At 36.6% G+C, this 19653-nt stretch overlaps 1 protein-coding gene across 1 annotated transcript; it reads right to left on the reverse strand.

Moving 5' to 3' along the window:
• Positions 1-37: 37 nt before the first annotated feature.
• BCO1 (beta-carotene oxygenase 1) lies at positions 38-18424 on the reverse strand. The gene is made up of 11 exons (XM_054840972.1): positions 18282-18424; positions 14358-14486; positions 12833-12962; positions 11215-11362; positions 10189-10336; positions 8880-9100; positions 7770-8027; positions 6497-6599; positions 5556-5650; positions 3841-3952; positions 38-3174 (listed from the first exon to the last, which is right to left on the reverse strand). The coding sequence occupies exons 1-11, from the start codon at positions 18343-18345 to the stop codon at positions 3002-3004; spliced, it is 1581 nt and encodes a 526-aa protein (XP_054696947.1). The 5' UTR covers positions 18346-18424; the 3' UTR covers positions 38-3001.
• Positions 18425-19653: the final 1229 nt, after the last annotated feature.

Here is a 19653-nt window from a genome sequence, read left to right on the forward strand (position 1 = left end):
TAATATCCACTTCCAGAGAACAAATTAATTATTATGCTTTGTTATTTGTTCCATTTAATGAAACCCGTAGATAAAAAAACCCAAAACCAAACCAAACCACACCACTCCACCAAATACAGGGCCATTTGTAACATCTTCGAAGTAATTACATGTATGCATACCCATGGCCTGATTCTCTTGCTCAACTATGTTTTTTTCCTTTAATGGAGCTATCTATCCTTACTATTTTCATTTGCAGTCACTAAATCTAGATTCTTTTTTATGCCATTACAATAACTCCATTAGTTTTACTGGGCTAATTTATGCCTTAAATTGATGCAAAAGAAGAATCAAATCTTTCTGTCCATCAAGATTTCATTCATAGTGAAGGACATCAGAGAAGCAAACCAAATGACAGACTCATTACATGTGCCATGTTACCACAACAAAAAAAACCTCACACAAGCCTTGCAGCCACTTGGCAAAGCATATTTGCATTCCCCCTTGCTATTGTCAGCCTAGAAATGACACAGTGTATTACCAGATTCAGGGTAAATGTTTCATCAGATTGCTATTGCAACTGCTAAAAACATTCTTCCACAAATTTGTGATTAGCCATATGGTTTTATCCATATTGTCTCTGCCACAGGAGGATACTGGGATTGGCAAATCCAGATTTACATCACTGGTTTTCTCTTCAGGTTGACTACAAACGATGCTAATCAAATCCTGTGTAATACTGACCAAGTGAATACAGCACACTTTGTTTAAAAACTCATACCCAATACATATTTTTTGCAGTATACCTACAGGAACATAAATAACACATTTGCTTTCTTAGACTGCAGAATGTTTTTATGATGAATATTCCCCTACCATGTCATCTCTGCCAGTAACAATTAGCTCCTCAGAAGTCAAGTAACTCCTGTATGCAAACTCATGATCATCTGAAAACATAACACTATGAGTTCTACAGAAGAAATCCTGGAAACAAACTCTTAACAGGAGATCTATAATAATGATTAGACTTTTGATTCATTACCACCTTATAATTCCAGAAGTATCTGTGGAGATTTGTTAAATCCAAACTTTTTCAGGTTAAAAGGAACAACCCCACAGCTGGTGTCCTTTGCCAACATCAGAAGTCAGTCTTCCATTCCAGTACTGGTTCCATATTACTTACAAAAGTGGAATTCAGTTTCTTCTTTAGAAGATAAAGTTCTCTTAAATAGTAGTGGTAATATGCCTTGAAAACACTAAAGATGACTGTTTCTGCAGAGACACCTTACTGAAGTGTTTATTTCCATTTTATGGAACAGATAAACATTTCAATGCCCAAAACTGCATATTTTAACTCTAGATCTGACCACAGCAACTTTTTTTACATTAAAAATAGCCTGAATATTCTTTATACTTACAAACTGCAAAGAGTTAAGCAGAGAAAGAGAAGTATAATTGTTTCAGAGCAAACAAGAACTGTGGATGATGTTGGTTCACTTCCTGCTCTGCCATAAACATCTTACATAATCACGAACAGGTCTCCAAAGCCCAGATTCTCATGTGATGGGGAGATAGTGAATGACCTTGATTTCATTCTGTTTCCTACCTGTAGAACACAGTGAGCAGCAGAGACACTGTGAGAGAGAGTTTAGAAAACAGTGAGAGATACCAGAGCGGTATGGTGATATGTACAGACCAGATGAACACCTAAACTGGATGGATGTATACCTAGTTTTCTCCATCAGTACAGATGCCTCCAACAGCAAAGGTAGCTACAATAGGAAAATACAATTCAAAGAAAAAAAGCTCTCATTTAAAGAAAAATCAATGCCCCAAATCAGAAAACAGAAATACACTCAGGATTAGGAAACGCCATTCCTGTAACAAAAAGCAGTCACCATACACTTGGCATTTGAACACTATGTTCAAGTGTGCTTTTTCATTGTGACTATGAATGAGAGTTGGGTACTTTTAATAGGAAGCATCTGTTACAGAAAATTATAAACACAGGTCAGAACATGGATGCTCCTAAGCAGACAGTAAAGCATATGCTTAGCTATAGCAACAATAGCTTGTAGTTGAAGCTACTTTGTAGTTCAGATGAGGTCTAAATTAGGTCTTTCACCTAAACAATTTGTTGAACATCTGTATCTGAGTTCTGCTAGAAATATAGTGCTCTCAATCATATACATACTGTTATTAACAGAGACTATTAGCAATATTAATAAAGACTACATTTCTGTTTATCGTTTACACAATGTAATCATCTAATTACATGAAATGTCATGTCAGATATTCTCCTCAAGGAAAACTGATTTAAAAACAAAGTGCTTAAGATTGAATAGCACTAACGTATAATTGAATGCTACATAAACCCATATATTCTATTTCAAGTTACTTGTTTTTGTCAACATAAAAGGGAAAAATACACCATGAAATTATTAGCAAAGCAGGTTTTTTTATGTTCTAAATTAGAAAGTTGTAGCACCTCAATATAATACTTTGGTTATGGTGGAGTTTAAGAAATCAAGCACCAAGAGAATGCATTGCCATGAATTCTTAGTATCATAGCAGATAGTTTAATGTGAGGTTTTCTGGTAGGAGACAACTTTAATCGTGAGCTGCAGTCTTGAAACAGTCCACGAAAGTTGCATGACCTGCAGACATATGTGACTCATGCCATGCATCACCCTATAAATATAGTGTTTCATTTGTTCAGAAAGCTATATTCTACTAAAAGAAAACATTTCTTGTTACCTTTTTCTCCTATTCCCTGCCCCACAAGTTGTATACAACATCAGCACTTAAAACTGATCATTCTTCTTTTGGAATAGTTATGTACCGTTGTGCATATAATTATTTGTAATAAAAGTTATTGCAATCTCTTATAAGAGATTATATGCAGTTATTGAAGAGATTATATTTAGTCATTTCTTGTCATAAGATAAGGTTGTTCCTGAAGGATATTGTCCCACTTTCAGTAGAAGGTTGGCTGAGTCTGTGTAATAGGATAAACAGCATTTTACTCAGTCTCAGTCTTCAAATCTTTCTCTGGTATGAACATTCCGTGCAGGTCCAGATGCATATCTACATGTACTATGGCTCGGCCCAATTCTTTGAATGTTTTAGCATCCAAGACAAGTAGGAAGGGTGCTTCCTTTGGATCAGACGTCACAATACAGGTCAGAACAACGCCTGTGACATACAAATGAAGAATTAGGAGCACATACTAGTTACACCAAGCAGAGAAGATAACACTGTCAGGAAATGATTCTTGTTTCATAAGAATTTTAGGACTAAAACTGAAAGTGCCTACTAGAGCAGAAGTCTACTGAAAGTGCTAAAGAACTAATGAGTGCTTTTCTTCTGTGCTTTTTTCCGGTCTGCCTGCAGTTCATTGGGAAGGAAAAAAGCAGACCAACACTGCATCACGTGCCTGGCAGTTTTGGGACTCATCCTGACAGTTTTTGCCATTTACCTTTGCAAGGAGTCATCTGAGAACAGAACTGGATGGATATTACAGGGATATTTGCAGTGCCACTTCATGTTCTCATCTGTAACAACACTGACTTCCCAGAGCTTCCACTGCTCCAAACTATTGACAAATCCAGCTCCAAGTGGCTCTATGAAAAGTCCTAAGCATTGGTTTTATTGTTTATGGCTACCTTGGGTCATTAAACAAGCTGATTTTGGTCTATTGTTGCTTGGTTTTTTTGTCTGCAGGAGTAAAATGGCTGGTGCTGGTTTTAATCTCACAGTGGAAGCATCAACCCAACTTTCTTGACTAAGAACAATAAAACTTGTAAGATTTAATGCAAAATTCATGTAACCCCAGCTTTCAGAATGTTGTCGTTATTTTACCATCATCTTCTTCTTTTGCATCAGGGCTGGGAACGAAAATGGGCTCAGATGGCCAGCAGTGGTCCTCTTCCCAGTGGAGCATTTCCTTTGTCTGGATATTAAATTTTGCAATCTAAATTGTTGTGACCAGAAAACAAAAATGTCAGTGACCCAGACAGTGTTTTATTCCAAAGGTACCACATGAACAGACTGCTGGCATGGGGGACCAATGCTAAGAGTTAAGGAGCAACAAGGCATGTGTCATCACAAGAAGGAAACACCTGGAAAATGCTAAACTTTGGAGGCACGCTCAGGTGCTGCATAATCACACAATTTTTAATTTCATTTCATTAGATTACAATTCCATCTTTCATTTATGGGCTTTAAGTATTTTGCAAATGCTAACAAATGAAGAGAGAACCTTCACTATAAATAATGCCCTCACTATACAGAGGAAGAGTCCAAGGCCCAGAGCATTTAAGTGACTTGCACTAATCACTGCGTTTCTGTAGTAAAGCAGGAAACAGGATTTAAACCTTCCGTTTTCTAATCCTGTGAATTATTTTCCTTTTATTGTGACCTCAATATTTTTCAAGGCCTTCTATTGTTAAGTAGGGTATATATGCCAGAACAAAGGCTATTAATAGTGATGTGTAAAGATTAAACCAATGGGGCAAGAATTCCACACAGATACTGGCATTTACTGAAAGAACAGAGTACAGATTTTCATTTCATTAATCGGTCAAGTGCCTGACCAAACCAATCACCAGTGGGGATGCATGGCATTTTCAGTTCAATTCTATTAAGGCCTTTTCTCTACCTGTACAGATGCAGTTATATTCTTTTCCCTTTTAACCTTTAGTCAAAAAATATGTTTTCACAACTATGAAAATATTCAAATTACTGGAGGAAGAATTTGGACGAATTCTCCCTTCTAACCAAGATGACAGCAATTTCGCTGACGGACTTTACCTAAGGATTATACATGGCTGTTGTGCCTGCATTCATTAAAGAGCAACTGATGTGAAAAAAAAAATCTTCTAACAGCATTTTTTATTCTATTTAAGTCAAGCAGGCATTATCTACACTGGAAATCACAAACTTGCAGATTTGTTTGAGCTACTGTCATATGTGCTGCAATAAATTTTCTTGCATCATGCAGAAATCCAGCTTTATTTTGTAATCAGTTGTGGTAATTATATACAAGAACCAACAATGAACTCAATTTGTGCCGCCTTATCGTCCCAGAACAAGAATTATAAAGAGTGACTTTGTCTGTACAATACTCATTTTCCACTATTAATACTTTTCCATCTAATCTATTTGTACTCTAGGCTGTCTCCTGAAAAGTTGGCATCATGCATACACAAAGCATTTGCTACCCTCTAATAGCTAGCTAGAAAAAAGATAAAGCTTTCTGAAAAATTAGGTATTGTTTTAATATATTTTAATATATCTATTGCAATAACTTATTTTTTTTAGTTAGGTTTCCTAAAGGGAAAAAATATTGCAGATGTATTTCTGTCTAGTACTTCTTTTTCCTACTCTCTCCTTTGTAGCTCTTGGCACATTAAAGAAGTCCTGGCCTCAAAACCACACACTTTGAATTTGCACATATGAATGCAGATTAGGCTGTATTTTGGGCCAAACTAGTAGCGTGTGGTCTATTTATAACTGCTTAACTTTGATTTGTGTTCTATAAATACAATTTCTGACTTCGTAAGTGTTAATTGTACCTTCGTAGGAACTGGTCTCCACTGGACTTCCGTTGCAAAGACATACTTGTACTTCTTGCCATTATAGTCGTAGTTGATGCGAGGCAGTTCTATCCCTGGGTAAAATAAAGTTTAAGACTCAGGAACAAGACAAGAAAATAACTGAAATGTACATTTATATATGCCAATCTTCAGGAAGTTTTGCCCTGTGAAAAACCTTGGCAGTATTTAAAACAGGTGTTGCATAGATTTTGTATGTCTGAATTTCTAAAAAGCTGAAGATGGGTATTAACAGAACATAATTAAGCCAGGGTTCTTAGTTCAAAAATGACAATTTTGCATTCTTAGGGGTTCATTATACTGGAACTTGGGGGGGGGGGGTGTTTGCTTTTTGTTTTTTTTTCTTTCTTCATAAATACATGAGATGTGAACATCTGAGATATAATTGGAGGCTACCATTCAAAGAAATTACTTTCACTTTAGGTAAATATATACTCTTTACATATTCCTGTTATTATCCCCTGAAAAAAAGTTTTAAAATCCACTTTCAAAGGCAATCCTTATAAAATACAGTAATAACTGAAGTTACTATTTATAACAGACCCATTTAACTAAAATTACTGTTCTAATAGGTAGATTTTCAAGCCATATTAATAGTTGTAAGATCAGACTTGGGATCCTATATTAATATAAAACTGATGTAACTTCAGATATTTCGAGGATTTCACTCTTGATAAATATAATTCTGAGAGGTTTGGGGTAATATATTGCTGGATAGATCCAGAGAAGTGAAGTACTGAAGATGAAGATATTGTCAATATCTACACTAAACATATTAATTAAAAGTTTAGTTTCTCTTAGATTTATAAAGATCTTACATATATGAACAGCTATTAGGTGTTATTAGAATGCACCTATGTGTATGTAAGAGAACATGTTTGAGATTTGTATAAATGTCTCACCTTCACATAGTATTTCAGGTTGGCAATAGATGCTGCCATCTTTCTCTTTTACAGCAGTTGCGGTGGATGGAATTGTGACTAAATTAGAACCTACTTCAGCATCCTGAAAGAGACATATGCTGAAAAATAATGTGTCTCTAAGAATATGCTTCTAATTTAGATCTTTCATCAGGTTTGATATTATTATAGACAATTTTGGGATTAAACAAATAAACCACCTTCAAGAAGTTCCTTCTTATGGCGTTTATCTTGTAACATTAGATTCTGACCTTTTCATTAGAAATCTTGTTATACTCAGAGGATTTTAATATATTATAGAGCAATCATTTTGAATCACACCAAGCCTTTAGAAAGGTTTAGATAGACATGGCTATGTTCCAGAAGCACAATAGATGGATTACATAATTTGTGAATTTAATTAATGAAGATGGTTTCAAGGAATTATGTATCAAATTCCCACTAAAAGTCACCAAGTTCAGATTTTTCACAGCTGCTATAAATCAAGTGCAAAAATAGGTGTAATGCACTCTTGTTTTTAATACGCTATTGCTAACTTCTTAAGATTGCAGGATAATTTGGGTAGCTGGTGTGATCCAACACATCCTTTGTCATTGCTGCATAACTGTTTTTGAGACATGAACAAAGCAACAATATTCTAGGATGTAGAAAGAAAAAGTATTATCCATTCCAAATGTGTCAGGCAGAAACTTGCCCAAGTTGCTGGGCACTATAAAATCTTCCCGGCAAACAATGATGTAAAATGATGTTTTAAATTACACTGAAAGATAAAATCTTTCCTCTTCCTGGCAAATCTCACACTTAAATGAAACCTTCCAATCTTAGTAAAACCATTGCAACAGTTGGGAGCGTGCGTATATTATATATAGGCTTCCAGTAAAGTGGAAGAAACAGATTGTGCAAAATCTCATGCATGCCCTTCCAGTCAACAGCCAAGTTAATATATATGCTTGTATTTGATAGCATCTTACAAATAATCTCACTGGTAAGGCAATTACGTATGCTCAAGAGCCCTGTTCTCTGTAATGGATGGTACCAGAACCTAGATCCACGTAACTGTATGTCCAGCTGCTCATTGCCGTTTCTTACAATACATATACAAAACAAAACTCCTGCACACTTTGTGTATGTGTTATTTTTAAAGAATCAGAAATTTGCACATAAGGGCTGGCAACTCATAATTTACCCATTATTCACACTGATGTATTTTAAATTACTGATCAAAGAATAGATTAAAAAGCCATTTTCTTTCTACCTTGTCATACTGCAGAGGAACAACAAATCGTTTGCAGGTTGGTATGGAGGTAAGCTTGGTGTTTTCTTCAAAGTCTTTACTCAGGTTTTTTAAATAGAACATATCATATAAGCTATTGTCTGTATAGGCAATAATATCAAAAATAATGTGGCCATCCTCTTCATAAGCATTTATATGGTGAAAAAGCACCATAGCATCGGTATAAAACTTGGTGGATACTTCTTTTTTAGTCTTCTTGTCTACAAAGTGAAACCAAGTCTGAAAGATAGGAAACATTTAAAACCGTTAATGATCAGCAAATAGTTATTTAGGAAACTGTTTTCTGATGGCAGCCATCAACATTCTAATGTATTGTCTGTTTCTACTGAAGCATATTGAGAACTCGGGATTTGCTGCTAGGAGACAAGAGGTTCCAACCTGAAGACCAAAAAATGCAGGAGTAAAATAAGCGTGGAAGTGTTTTAAACTCATTTTACTGTTGCAAATTACTATTTAGGCTGGGCTGAGGATTAAGGTTTTCTGGTAAAATGTGGAAAATCATGTGCTTTATTTTTAAGTTAAATAAATCTGCCTTAGTCTCTGTAGTGCTCTATGCTGGTGCTCTCTACTCGAGCATGTCCCACTTACTGATGGCCAGAGCATGTAGAAATAAAGTCCTCAGAACACAAGTTTTTTCCTCAGTTGCCACAGTGAAAGACTCTCCTTTTGTTAGATGCGGGCTTTTCCTCCAGTCTGGCTCTCCTATCTGATGCAACGGATCTAGAGCAGATCTCACCCACAATATGCAGTATTTTGTTTGGACCAGGAGCAACTGTATGTGTCTGGAATGCTAGTGCGGTTTTGAATTTCTCTGCTAGCACACAATATTTCTAACAATGCCAAACTATCCTCTTTCTCAAGCTCTTCAGCATCAGATATTTATTTGTGAAATTTCTGGAGATGGGAGATAGTATTAAAAAAATACAACTTCTAAACAAAAGTGCAACATGAAAGTCAAGGGTTGAAAAAAAATGAGGGATTTCTGAAATTAAGGAACCAGATGAAAACTAGAACAGTGTGGAAGAGGTCACTGGCCTGGCTGACTCCATTGCTTAGCATTAGGAAAAATACCTTATCTTCCTTATGGTAGGCAAGGCAGGAAGCCCAGTTCACTCCTCGGATGTAAGCAGTTGCCATTTTGACAATATCCAGTTTGAATGGCTGCTCTATGAAGACAATGTAATTTTCTGTGATTCCAAAGCTATGGTAGTAGCTTGGGTGGAGCAGAGAGCGAGAAGGGATGGAGCATACCACTTCCAGGTGTTTAAAACAAGATTTCTTCTTTTCTTTTTCTGAACATAAATGATAAAAAATAAAATTATATTTATAATAAATTCCAGTACAATCTTGTGCTTGGATTTCTCCCATGTATGAAGTAGGAAATAACAGGTTCCTCTCCATTTTATTTGCATTTTCCTGTTAACAAAGTGGTTTGTTTCCTCCTGCAGAATTAACATAGAAGTTTGCATCTGAGTGAAGCAACGCAGTAATATCACAATGCTGGATCCTTTTAGATAGAGCCCCCTCATCTCAGTATTTGATTCCACTAGTTACTGTCTTCAGAAGTTCCAGCATAGAGCAGAAAGATGTTCAATTAAACTGGCAGCTTTACAAGGGGGTTCAAATGCCCCCATGTTTTTGAACTTCTAAGGAGATGTTCCTGTTTGTTCTATACTGACTTTGAGCCCCAACTAGAAATTACAAACTTACCTTTCAGCTGTGGACAGCCCCTTGATTGTTCAACCAAGAGGACAGACATCACATTAGCAGCTAATTTTAAACAACACCACACATGCAAAAAAGATTGCCTTGAAGGAAAAAGAGCAAGTGATTTTCTCTGTGAACAAAGGACACGATTTCAGCAATGCCTAGTGTAGGCCAGGATAGAAAGGAATTAACTCTGTATTAGGTATTATTTGGTATTCTGCTTCCCTATAATCATAGTATCACCATTTTAAGAGCATTTTCATTTATGAAAAATGAAAATTAAAATATACAACTTCAATTTATATATACCGCCCTATAGATAAAATTGTCTCTGTTCATCCTCCCTCTACACATCTCAATACAGGTAATGGAAATTATTCTAAATGTTAGTTCACTCTAGTAATATTCAAAGTAGAATTCTTCTAAAAGCAAATTCTTCTAAATGCAAAGTTCTTCATACTGAAATACCCTGTTTACACAGTATTCAAGATGAACCTTTGTAATAGCACATGCCCAGACAAGCTAAGCAGTTAACATTAAGTTCACAATAAGTTAAAATTAAGAAAATGAATGCCATCAGTTTCTAGAAGAGCTGTATCACCACCCCTTAACCTCAAAAGAAAAGAAATTGCTGACAAGTTTCTAGAAAATACTGGTAAAAGACATATCTTACCTGGCACAGAGGGAGGAATCTTAAATAGAATGTATTTTGTCTTCCCTTTATCAACTATTGAAGTACCCATGTTGAGAGTATTACCAGCACTGTCATAGTGTGGGTGAGAAGTTGCCACATTTACAGCTACGTATTTGCTATAATCAACCTGGAAAATGATACAGTAGGAGATTTTAGAGATGTGTAAGAGAATTAAAATTGATCTTGGCTAACACCACAAATCCATCAGCTTTTTAGCATTGGCAGCCTTTTATTGGTACCCCATTTTCAAAAGGCCTTGAAATTTAAACAGTTAAGCCAAATAATTTATGTGGGTACTCAAATGATTTTCTAATTCAAGGCTAAAACAAGTTACAGAATCTGAATTGCATTTGCCTCCCTTGTAGACACATAACGCAACAGGAGGATTGGGTAAATAAGTTACTCCGCAAATGCCCATTTGATCCTGAAAGCAGTTTATTTAATAGGGCTATGAGTCTAGAAATCTTCTGGAGAAAAAGAGTTCAGTTTGTTTTAAAGCTTGGAAATGGTACTCAAAATGTACTGCATGCTAGAAAAAAATCATTGTGTATTTCAATATGGCAAGATTTTGTTTTAACAATTAAGTAATATCTTGCATAAGGTACTTGAAAATTAGTCATATAACTGACCTACTGAACTATTAATTATGTAAATCACTTGATAACTACAGATGCATAATAATGGAAATAATCTAAAATACTTATGTCATAAGCATGCTATGTGGTATTATTCCTGCAACCTTGCTGGATTATGTACAAGTGTAATTGCTCAAAGCCCAGCTTTTCCCAAACTACCTGGGACTTAATTTTGAACTCATGAGTTCTTAAAAGATCTAGTATCTTCACTATTTCACTTTACCATGATTTCAAGAGTAAGGGAATAGTAGAAGAAGAAAAATATCTTTCCAGTTTTGTGTCCTGCACATGTTAAAGGATCCTTACGAGTCAGCCTGAAACTTTATTCATTAGCAGATGTGGAACCAGAATGACAGACAGTCGTTTATACCTTCTCTAGTGTCTCCAGCGTCTGTGGGTTAATTTTCCTGATGAAGTTAGTCTCACTGGTGGCATAAAAATCATCCCCAGTTTTCATAATGTTTATCAGGCAGTTGTCCGTGAACTCAGGAATGGTGTGAGACAAATATGAGAATGCCCTGTACAGAGGGAAATTCCGTATGGGTTCATTAGTGCAGCAGAAGCTCTATTAGCTTCTACCCCGCGCAAAGCAGAAGTCAGTAGAGCAGTGTGGGCTGTGTGGAGCTGGGTCTGTCTCTTCCCTCCGTGCCCTCTTCTGGTGGCTCCTGCACTGCCAGGGTGGAAAGGGTGGAAAAGCAGAGAAGAGACACTTCTTCAACGCCCTTGGCCTGGGCAAGGGTTAAGGACATGCATGCAGCTGGTTTTCCATGCACAAATGGGCATCCAAGTCCAGTCCTGCTGTCAGCTGTAACATATGCACTGGTTTATTAGGATGGGCTAATTACACACTCTCCTCTGCATGCCTTGTGAGAATTTGGCCTAACAGTTTCTACCTAAAAGCTGGTAGATTTTTCAGGGTATGCCTTCATGAAATAGATTCATATTCTCCCTGAGGGAATATTTTTGTTCCCAGTGTTATCCCATATCACAATTATGATTTCAAAGAAGATCTAACTTCACATGTGGGCTTGACAGTTTTCCATCTTAGTGTAGGATTTCATCATATTTACTTGAAACCAAGACAAAGTTGCTTATATCCCTTTTGAACTTAAAATGCCAGCGTTACCCTATTACTGCTGGAAGAGGGAAGAAAAGCATCTTATCTCAGGGTAACAACTTACAACATATCAACTGTTTTGCAATAACTACCCATGCATGTGCTCTTACCAAATATAAAATTCAAGGTCATTAGATGTAGTTCAGACAGGAAGAAGAGATGGGTAAGCTACTTGCATTTGTCAGGGAATATCCACAGGCAATTTTACAAGATAGGTGATAACATGACGGCTTACACCTTCCCTCCCCTATACAGCCTGTCATCCTTTCTAACGGCATGAAAGCAGCTATCGCAGTGATCCCAAGTGGTTCTGATTTTGAACATAAGATTAGCTCAGGCCTATGGCTGCAGTCCTTCAAAGCACTGCACATGACTCAGGAAACAATCAAAATTTTTCATCACTTTCTTTTTTTTATAAAAATGGTCTTTAATCCAGAAGTTTATCTGATTTTTTTCCATTATTGATGCTTTTTTTTCTTTTTGTTGAACAAACTTCGCATAAATTCCTTCCCCATCTCTTAATCTTTTCCTTTCTTGCTGCTTCTCCCCCTAGAGAATATGGTTTTTATAAATTTCTGTGAAACACTTGAAAAAGAAAATATTTGTTTTTTCAAAATTACAACAAGATCTACTTGCAATAGTGAATAAAACAGCCAATATTGCTGATAAAATGAATTTAAAATATTTGCCTTAGAATAACCCATAGAGTGTACAGTGCTGGATGTATCTCTTGGCCTTGTCACTATTTGGAAACTGTAAATTTACAAAACAAATTTCCTATTTGTAAATACGTGTCAAGAGTAAACAGAAAGACATCTGTGCTGGAGAGAGAAGTAGATAGAAGAATCTTACTGGAAAACGCACTGCTTACTTGGCAAATATGTTTTTGCATGGATCTGGATAAGCCATAGTTCCAAACTCAGACACCACGATTCGGTTTGCTTCTACATTGCAGTTGTATGTGTCACTTCGGAGATACTTACTTCTGTAGTAAACTTCACCTGACAAAGGCCAAACAGGTTTCAATTGCATTTTATACTGAGTTCTTTAGAAAATTAGCATAGGTAAAGTCAGAAAGAGTTTCTCAAGTAGATGTCCTTTAGCTAAGAAAAGTTTGCAATGAAACTGCCAATGCCCCTAAATCCCTGCCTTTAAGGCTTTTTCAGCTCCCTAAGGAACCCAGGACTGTTCTTGTGGCTGCTGAGATCGGTAACAATTTGTCTAGCTTCCTTGACTCCCAACACATTTGGACAATACTGGGGGACTGGCGAGAGGAAAGGAGGGATTTGGTAAACTCTTCCAGTAAACCAAAACAATCTGTGTAAAAAGGATCAGTTATGCATCAATGTGTGGGTGGTGATAAATCTCTTGTATTGGTAAAATTTAGTTATGAGAGGGTAACAAATTGCTTGAAACAATCAATGTCTATCCTACCCAATTTAATGGACCATCGTATTTGAACTAGCTAAGCTCTGTTTGCTTTAGGTAAGTAAAATACACTGGCAATTTAAAAAACACTGGTCACTTCTTTATAGGTTATTTTGTTAAGGATGTAGAGCTGGACAGGCAAGGAGATCCTGCAGTTGCATTAAATGCCTCCAATCACAGAAACGGAAACTAAAAAGTAAACACTAGGAATGGAGGAGTAAACAGGAGTAAACCCCAGGTTTTTTACAGATACATTATTTTTGCAGCAAGAATCTAGATGTAAAACATCCTGCCTCACACTGTAAAACAGCTGAACTGGTAAAAAATGCTTTAACTGAAACAAAAAATGAAATTGTTTTGGATAGACGAGCTGCCTGTTTTCCCTCCATAAGAATGACAAGTAGGAGGACTGCTTGTAGGGGTGTCAAGTATACCTAAGTGAGGTTTGATCTGTGAAGTGACACAGTGGCCCAGTTTCTCTCCTGGCAGCTGTTATAGCTGCAACCAAATCCCAAAAGGGGAATGTTAGTCTTCCCTGAAACTAGGTTGTTCATCCACAACAGAAAAATCTCCGGATATTACAGTACTTTTGGTTGATCTAGTTTGAAACAATAGAGGTTTTCTTGCTCTGGGTGGAAGGCAAGGGCTGCCCTGCAGTGACCCGCTCAGACCTGGTTGCAGGCTATCCAGCAGTGCAGACAATATTGAACTTTGGCACTCCCGAAAAAAAGACAACATAATCTATCTCTGATAACAGCCCTGTGGAGATACTCCTGCTGCTGCAGTGGAGAGTGAGGGGTCAGGGTATGTTTGGAGAGACTTTCCCCAAAGCAGTTACCACCTCACCACACATGCCACTCTGCAGAGGAAACCTGCAATTTTCTAACACTAATCAAACAGAATTAGCAACATACGGCACCTGGATTTGGGTTGTTGAACTTTTGTTAATGTGATGTGCAACAACTTACCATTTTTAAATGTAAAGCTATGCAGCAGAGCCAAGCCATCAAACCAGTGGTTATACTTAGTGTCCCCTATTGTGTGCATCCCTGGGCCATTTCGGAGAAGTATCCCTTGCAACCAAGGGGGGAACTGACCTATAAACAAAAAGGAGATATCAGTATCGGTTCATTTAGGTGAGGGGCACGTTACAGAACAATTTTCCTTAGGGCATAGGCTTCATATAGGCAGACACACTATGGGTGTAATTCAAGATTTGTAATAGCATATAATTATGATGGAGTTTTGATTAATGAAAATATGACTTGCTTAAAAATGTGGCACTAGTAATATTTTGCATGAATATTGCTATATGAGATTACTATAAAAAGATGAGATTGCTGGAATGTAATTTGCTAAATATCAGGAATTAAATAAAGTTGGACCTTTCTTTCCTGCACTCAGATTTTAAATTGATACATTTAAAGCCTTTTACTCATGCCAGGAAAAGCTAGAGTTTTTCAGAAATAAACATATTTTATAGGTTACATGACTTGCATTGGCCTTCAGTACGTCAATTTAAACTTCAGGCTAAATGAATTCCAGTAAAAAGTTCATTAATTAAATTACACACCATAATGTAGTGTCATTTTGGGAATACTGTTGTGAGACTAGTTAGAATGTTGGTGTTTTGAACACAAATAAAGGGTAGGAATATTATACTGAAAATATATAAGTACTGTTGAGGTTTGAATGTGAAATGTTCCTCATCAAATCCCTGCAAGAAATACATTATCTACCATTTGACACACAGAATAACAACAATTAAAGAATGTCATTAGGGTTAAGGAGCTGAACCAAAGCCTATCAGATATTAAATTAAAAGCTTCACTTGCTTCTATATGCGTATGCCTCCTGAGGGAATATTTAAGATCACAACCTACTTGTCCACACAATTCCTGCACTGAACATCGTCCCTGCATAAAAAGCTATTCAGAACTTTTAGTTCTCCTTATCATTTAGTTTGTGACCTCATGTCAAATACGTTGACACACTTTCTTATTAATACTCCCTGTACAACAGATAGAAATGTCCTCCCATGGATATATTCAATTTTGTGAAAGCTGATGCAGTTGCAGACAGGTAACAATTGTTCTGCTGTAAGACTTTCTGAGATCCTAAAGGGACTTTGGTCACTTTCTAAGAGAAGATTTCCTGAATTTTGACCTTTTTAAGTAAGAGAGACAAGGACATTTGCCATTTCTTCAAACAAGTGATGTTAAGGACACAAGGAAAAACCATCCAAATGCAAAGGAGGTATGTGGACTAAATGTTAACTTTACCTAAAATACATTCTCAGTCAGGCTAACCAGCTAATGTTGTATGCCACAATATACTCACACAACTTCATTAGGGTTAGAGTTCTGGAATACATAGGGAAGACAAAAAATTCTTGACACAATGGATGGACTTTATTACTAGTAGTAGTACTACTACTACTACTACTATTACTACAACAACATTCTAGAAGAGCCTTGAAAACCAAACCTTACTTGTCTTTCTACTACAAGAAGTTCTAGTGCAATAATCATGGTACTTTTGTGTGTAAGATGAATGAGATTTAACCTTTAATACAGGTAATTACACAAAACGTGAGTAACTAAAAATAGCTGATGAGAAGACAGTGAGGAAATCCCAAGTTAGCAGAAGACAAGAAACCTTCAGAGAGAATAGGATTATGATCTTAAGAAAGTATATATTCAAAATAGATACATAATTTTTGTTTGGCTGACTACTGAACTTTAATTGCTGAACAACTTTAATCTGCTTATATGCCTAAAATGAAAGTGTTTCTCTTCTTGCCACTTCCCTTTCTACAGTTTTCTGATATGTGGCAATAGAAGATTGTAACTCTGCTATTTCTCTAGTACCATGGGCAACTGCAGCGTAGTGAGCGTGGTCTTTTGAGCTCTTGCCCTCCTACCAATGCTATATATGACTGTAAATCTATGCAATGAGCATGAGCAGCTGGTCATGCCCTAACATACATTTTGCTAACACTGAGTTGGGGGTGACTGCATGTGGTCTTGCTGCAGCCAGCCCTTCTTTCCTTGCAGTGAAAATGTAACGCTTCTGCTGTATATGACGTCTTGTGGGATTTTGACCCTGTAAAACTATCTTCTGCTTTGGGGCCCATCGTTCAAGAAAAGCAGGTATTTCTGCAATTCAGTGAATATCTTGCAGCTCCTAGGGCTAAAAAAAAATATATTTAGAGATTATTCCCCTATGTCAGAATAATAATGTTCAAAAAGTTCCAGGACAGGCCAAAAAATAATTTTGCTGGAAGAGATAAACAGGGAAAAAAGGAGATGTTCTTTTTAAGGTACTGTGGACTTGATGCAGCTTCTGAAACTTCTGGTGTAAATCAGTGTAATTTCTGGCATAATTCCAGTATGAAAAGCAGGGACAAAAGGGTCATCTAGTGAGGTTTTCAGATGAAAATTCATCTTCATGGAAATTAAGAATTTTTGTAAATCACACTGGGTACCAATCAGCATCCTAAAGTGCTTAAATAGCTTTAAAAACCCAGACCTTGTATCTTTTTTGCTTCAAACTTTTATCTGAAGTGGAAATAATGATACTTTTCTGTACCACGTGAGGACACAAGTGACAGTGTAAAATCTCCAAATATTTGGAAGTTTATTAACTATCATAGCAACGGAGTCTTATATAATCACATGGCTGTACAGTGTTTAGGAGAGCATGGGTTCAATTACAGCTGATGTTAGAAGTATGGGATCATATTTACAATGTACATATTGAGTAACAAGGAGCCAAAATACTAGCAGAGCTCAGTGCCAGCAAAATATTTAGAGAGGTCAAGGTTCTCTGTTTTCATAATTGGTAAATACCGAATCATCATTACCAATGAAGGAATATTTTGTATACATGACTTTATTTACTGAAATGTGAAGTCTTTGTTCAAATAAACAATTATAACACATATAGATCAGGTCTGATAAATGGTTTGTTTGCAAACAACTTCAAATGTTTCAATATAAAGTTTTTATCATGAGTAAAAAAAAAAAAAGGCATAAATCTACCACAAATTATAACAAAGCACTTTGTCTGACTTGAAACAACATCTTTACCAATTCAGCCACCAAACTAACAACTAACAACAACAACAAAGCCATGCAAGTTTTAACTGTCGTCTTTTTAAGTGTGGTACTTGGGAAATGACTTTAAAATTGGTATTAGATGCCTACCATTTCTTGGACTACTTATTACAAAAAATGCAGCATATATTTACTAAATAGGGGTTCTCAGCAGCAAACCTCTCCTGTAGCTGTAGCAAAAAAGTTCTGTAAAGTAAAAAAAGCAGTTAAAATAACAGATTGATCATGCGTTCATCCCTAGAGAGGCACTTTATCTCTCTGAAGGATACTCTGTAGTTTTTACTGGATTGACTTCTGAATCCTCTTTTTAACGGTACACGGTGGCATCCATTACTGCTGCTTTTCTATTTACAAATCCTATTGTTGAAGAGCCCCAATTTTAGTGACCCTAAAAAGCAAGGAAGAGTGTGAGCAGACAGAGGAGGGTAGGGAAGGGTTACAGAGAGGAAAAACCGAAAGCTTGAGCAGAGCCATGGGGGAGGAGGGGTCAGCAGATTAAATCCCGACTTCGGCCCTCACCACCAACTTCAGTGAATTCTGTTCAAACAGACTTTTTGGAAAAGTACACAGAAATGCCCATAAAGTGAGAAAAAAATCCACAGTTGGGGCACAAATATTTCCTGAGCTCAGTCCTTTAAACAAAATTCACTTACGTTTCTTGCTTTCTCAGTTTCCCTTTTCCTTGTTGTCTTGGGTGAACAAGTGTTTCAGTGTTTACATATTTGAAAACACCAAAGTAACCGCATGTATTAGGACAGATTTTCTTTCACTTACCTTGCACCTCAGCTTTTATGGGCTCTGGATGTTCTTCTTTATTTCTGCCAAATACTGAATCCATCTCTCATGTAATAACCAGTTTCTGTGTCCCGTACCCAGCTGCTCCTGCAGCCGTAGTGGTCCCCTCCGGTCTGGGCTAAGAACAGCTCTTTCCTGTTACATATAAAGATAAGGTCAAAGTGCAATGCGAGCTAGTGGCTGGTGGCTTATAGATTGACAATTTATAATAGCTGATCTTTAATCCCTAGCACATACACTATAATTCTTGCACATTCTCATTAAAATTAACTCTTTCACTGATTCAAAGGAGAAGTAAGAAAAATGTAACTCGCCTGTTTGCTCCTTATGAACCAATCTGAAGCAGCCAGGCACACCCAGGGAGTCAGGTAGAATGGCTCTGAAACATCACCTTCAGCATTTCTGGTTAAAATTTTAGACACTGTGTAGGGGGGGCTTGCCCCATTTGGAAGGCAGGGAGAGAAAGAGAAAAGAAATCTCTAGCCACTGTTCTAAATTTAGCTCTTTGGGAGTGACAGACATTTCAGAGCAGGGTGTCATCCTTTTCTTTCCATTCTGTGGAATTTAAACTGGGCTATTCTATTAATTAACAAAATATCACTCAACAGTCATGTGCTGTATTTCTTTATATACAAGCTGTTCCAGAGTGAACTGTCACATCTTTGAATTAAACATCTTTCACAAATAATCACTATAACATATTCTCCCATATGTGATCTGAATCTACTCTGTGAAAGTATGGCAGGAATCATTAAAAATAAGGGGGATTTTTAACTTCATGCTTTTGTTTCCTACATAAGGTACTTAACTTAGTTCAATGTTGTTAATTTTAAAATCCTCTGGGAAAAGAATTATTTCAATATAAAGCATGTGATTGCAGAGCAAATCATAGGCTCCATTGAACATGAAGGGTAAAAAGATTCTTTGCACAATTATATATTATGCAATTTCATATGAGGTTACCCTAAAATCTGGGGGTTTTTTTCAGCTAAATCACCATTGTTCCCAAAATGTTATAACATCACTTCTTTGGGCTGACTGATCTTTTATAAATATACATATTTATTTTATTTAAAACACAATTTGTGCTACGCTTGACTACTCTGACACACTTGTTACACATATACATTGCTCCTCTCTTCCTAACCTATTGTCTGTTTGATGGCCTGTCTTCATTTCAGGAGATCAGCAAGACAGCCTGCCTTTGTCTCTGTTTGGAAAGTACTGACAGAAACAGGTGATAACAAACAAAAAGCCAGATTAAAAAAAAATATATGAGCTTTGTTGGAGTCAGTAGTATTAATAAAGAAACAGCATGATTGAACCAGAAGGCTGTAGGAGATGAAGGGTA

The sequence above is a fragment of the Grus americana genome, chromosome 13, assembly GCF_028858705.1.
Source record: "Grus americana isolate bGruAme1 chromosome 13, bGruAme1.mat, whole genome shotgun sequence".
In the NCBI taxonomy this organism is placed as follows: Eukaryota; Metazoa; Chordata; class Aves; order Gruiformes; family Gruidae; genus Grus; species Grus americana.

Bases quoted from the DNA above. Each gene is read 5' to 3' on its own strand.
- BCO1 (XM_054840972.1), bottom strand. From the start codon at position 18,345: ATGGATTCAGTATTTGGCAGAAATAAAGAAGAACATCCAGAGCCCATA. The intron at 11,363-12,832 runs GTAAGCAGTGCG...CCCTCTGTACAG, and splicing joins TGCAAAAACATATTTGCCAA to GGCATTCTCATATTTGTCTC. The intron at 5,651-6,496 runs GTGAGACATTTA...TATTTTACCCAG, and splicing joins ACCTGAAATACTATGTGAAG to GGATAGAACTGCCTCGCATC.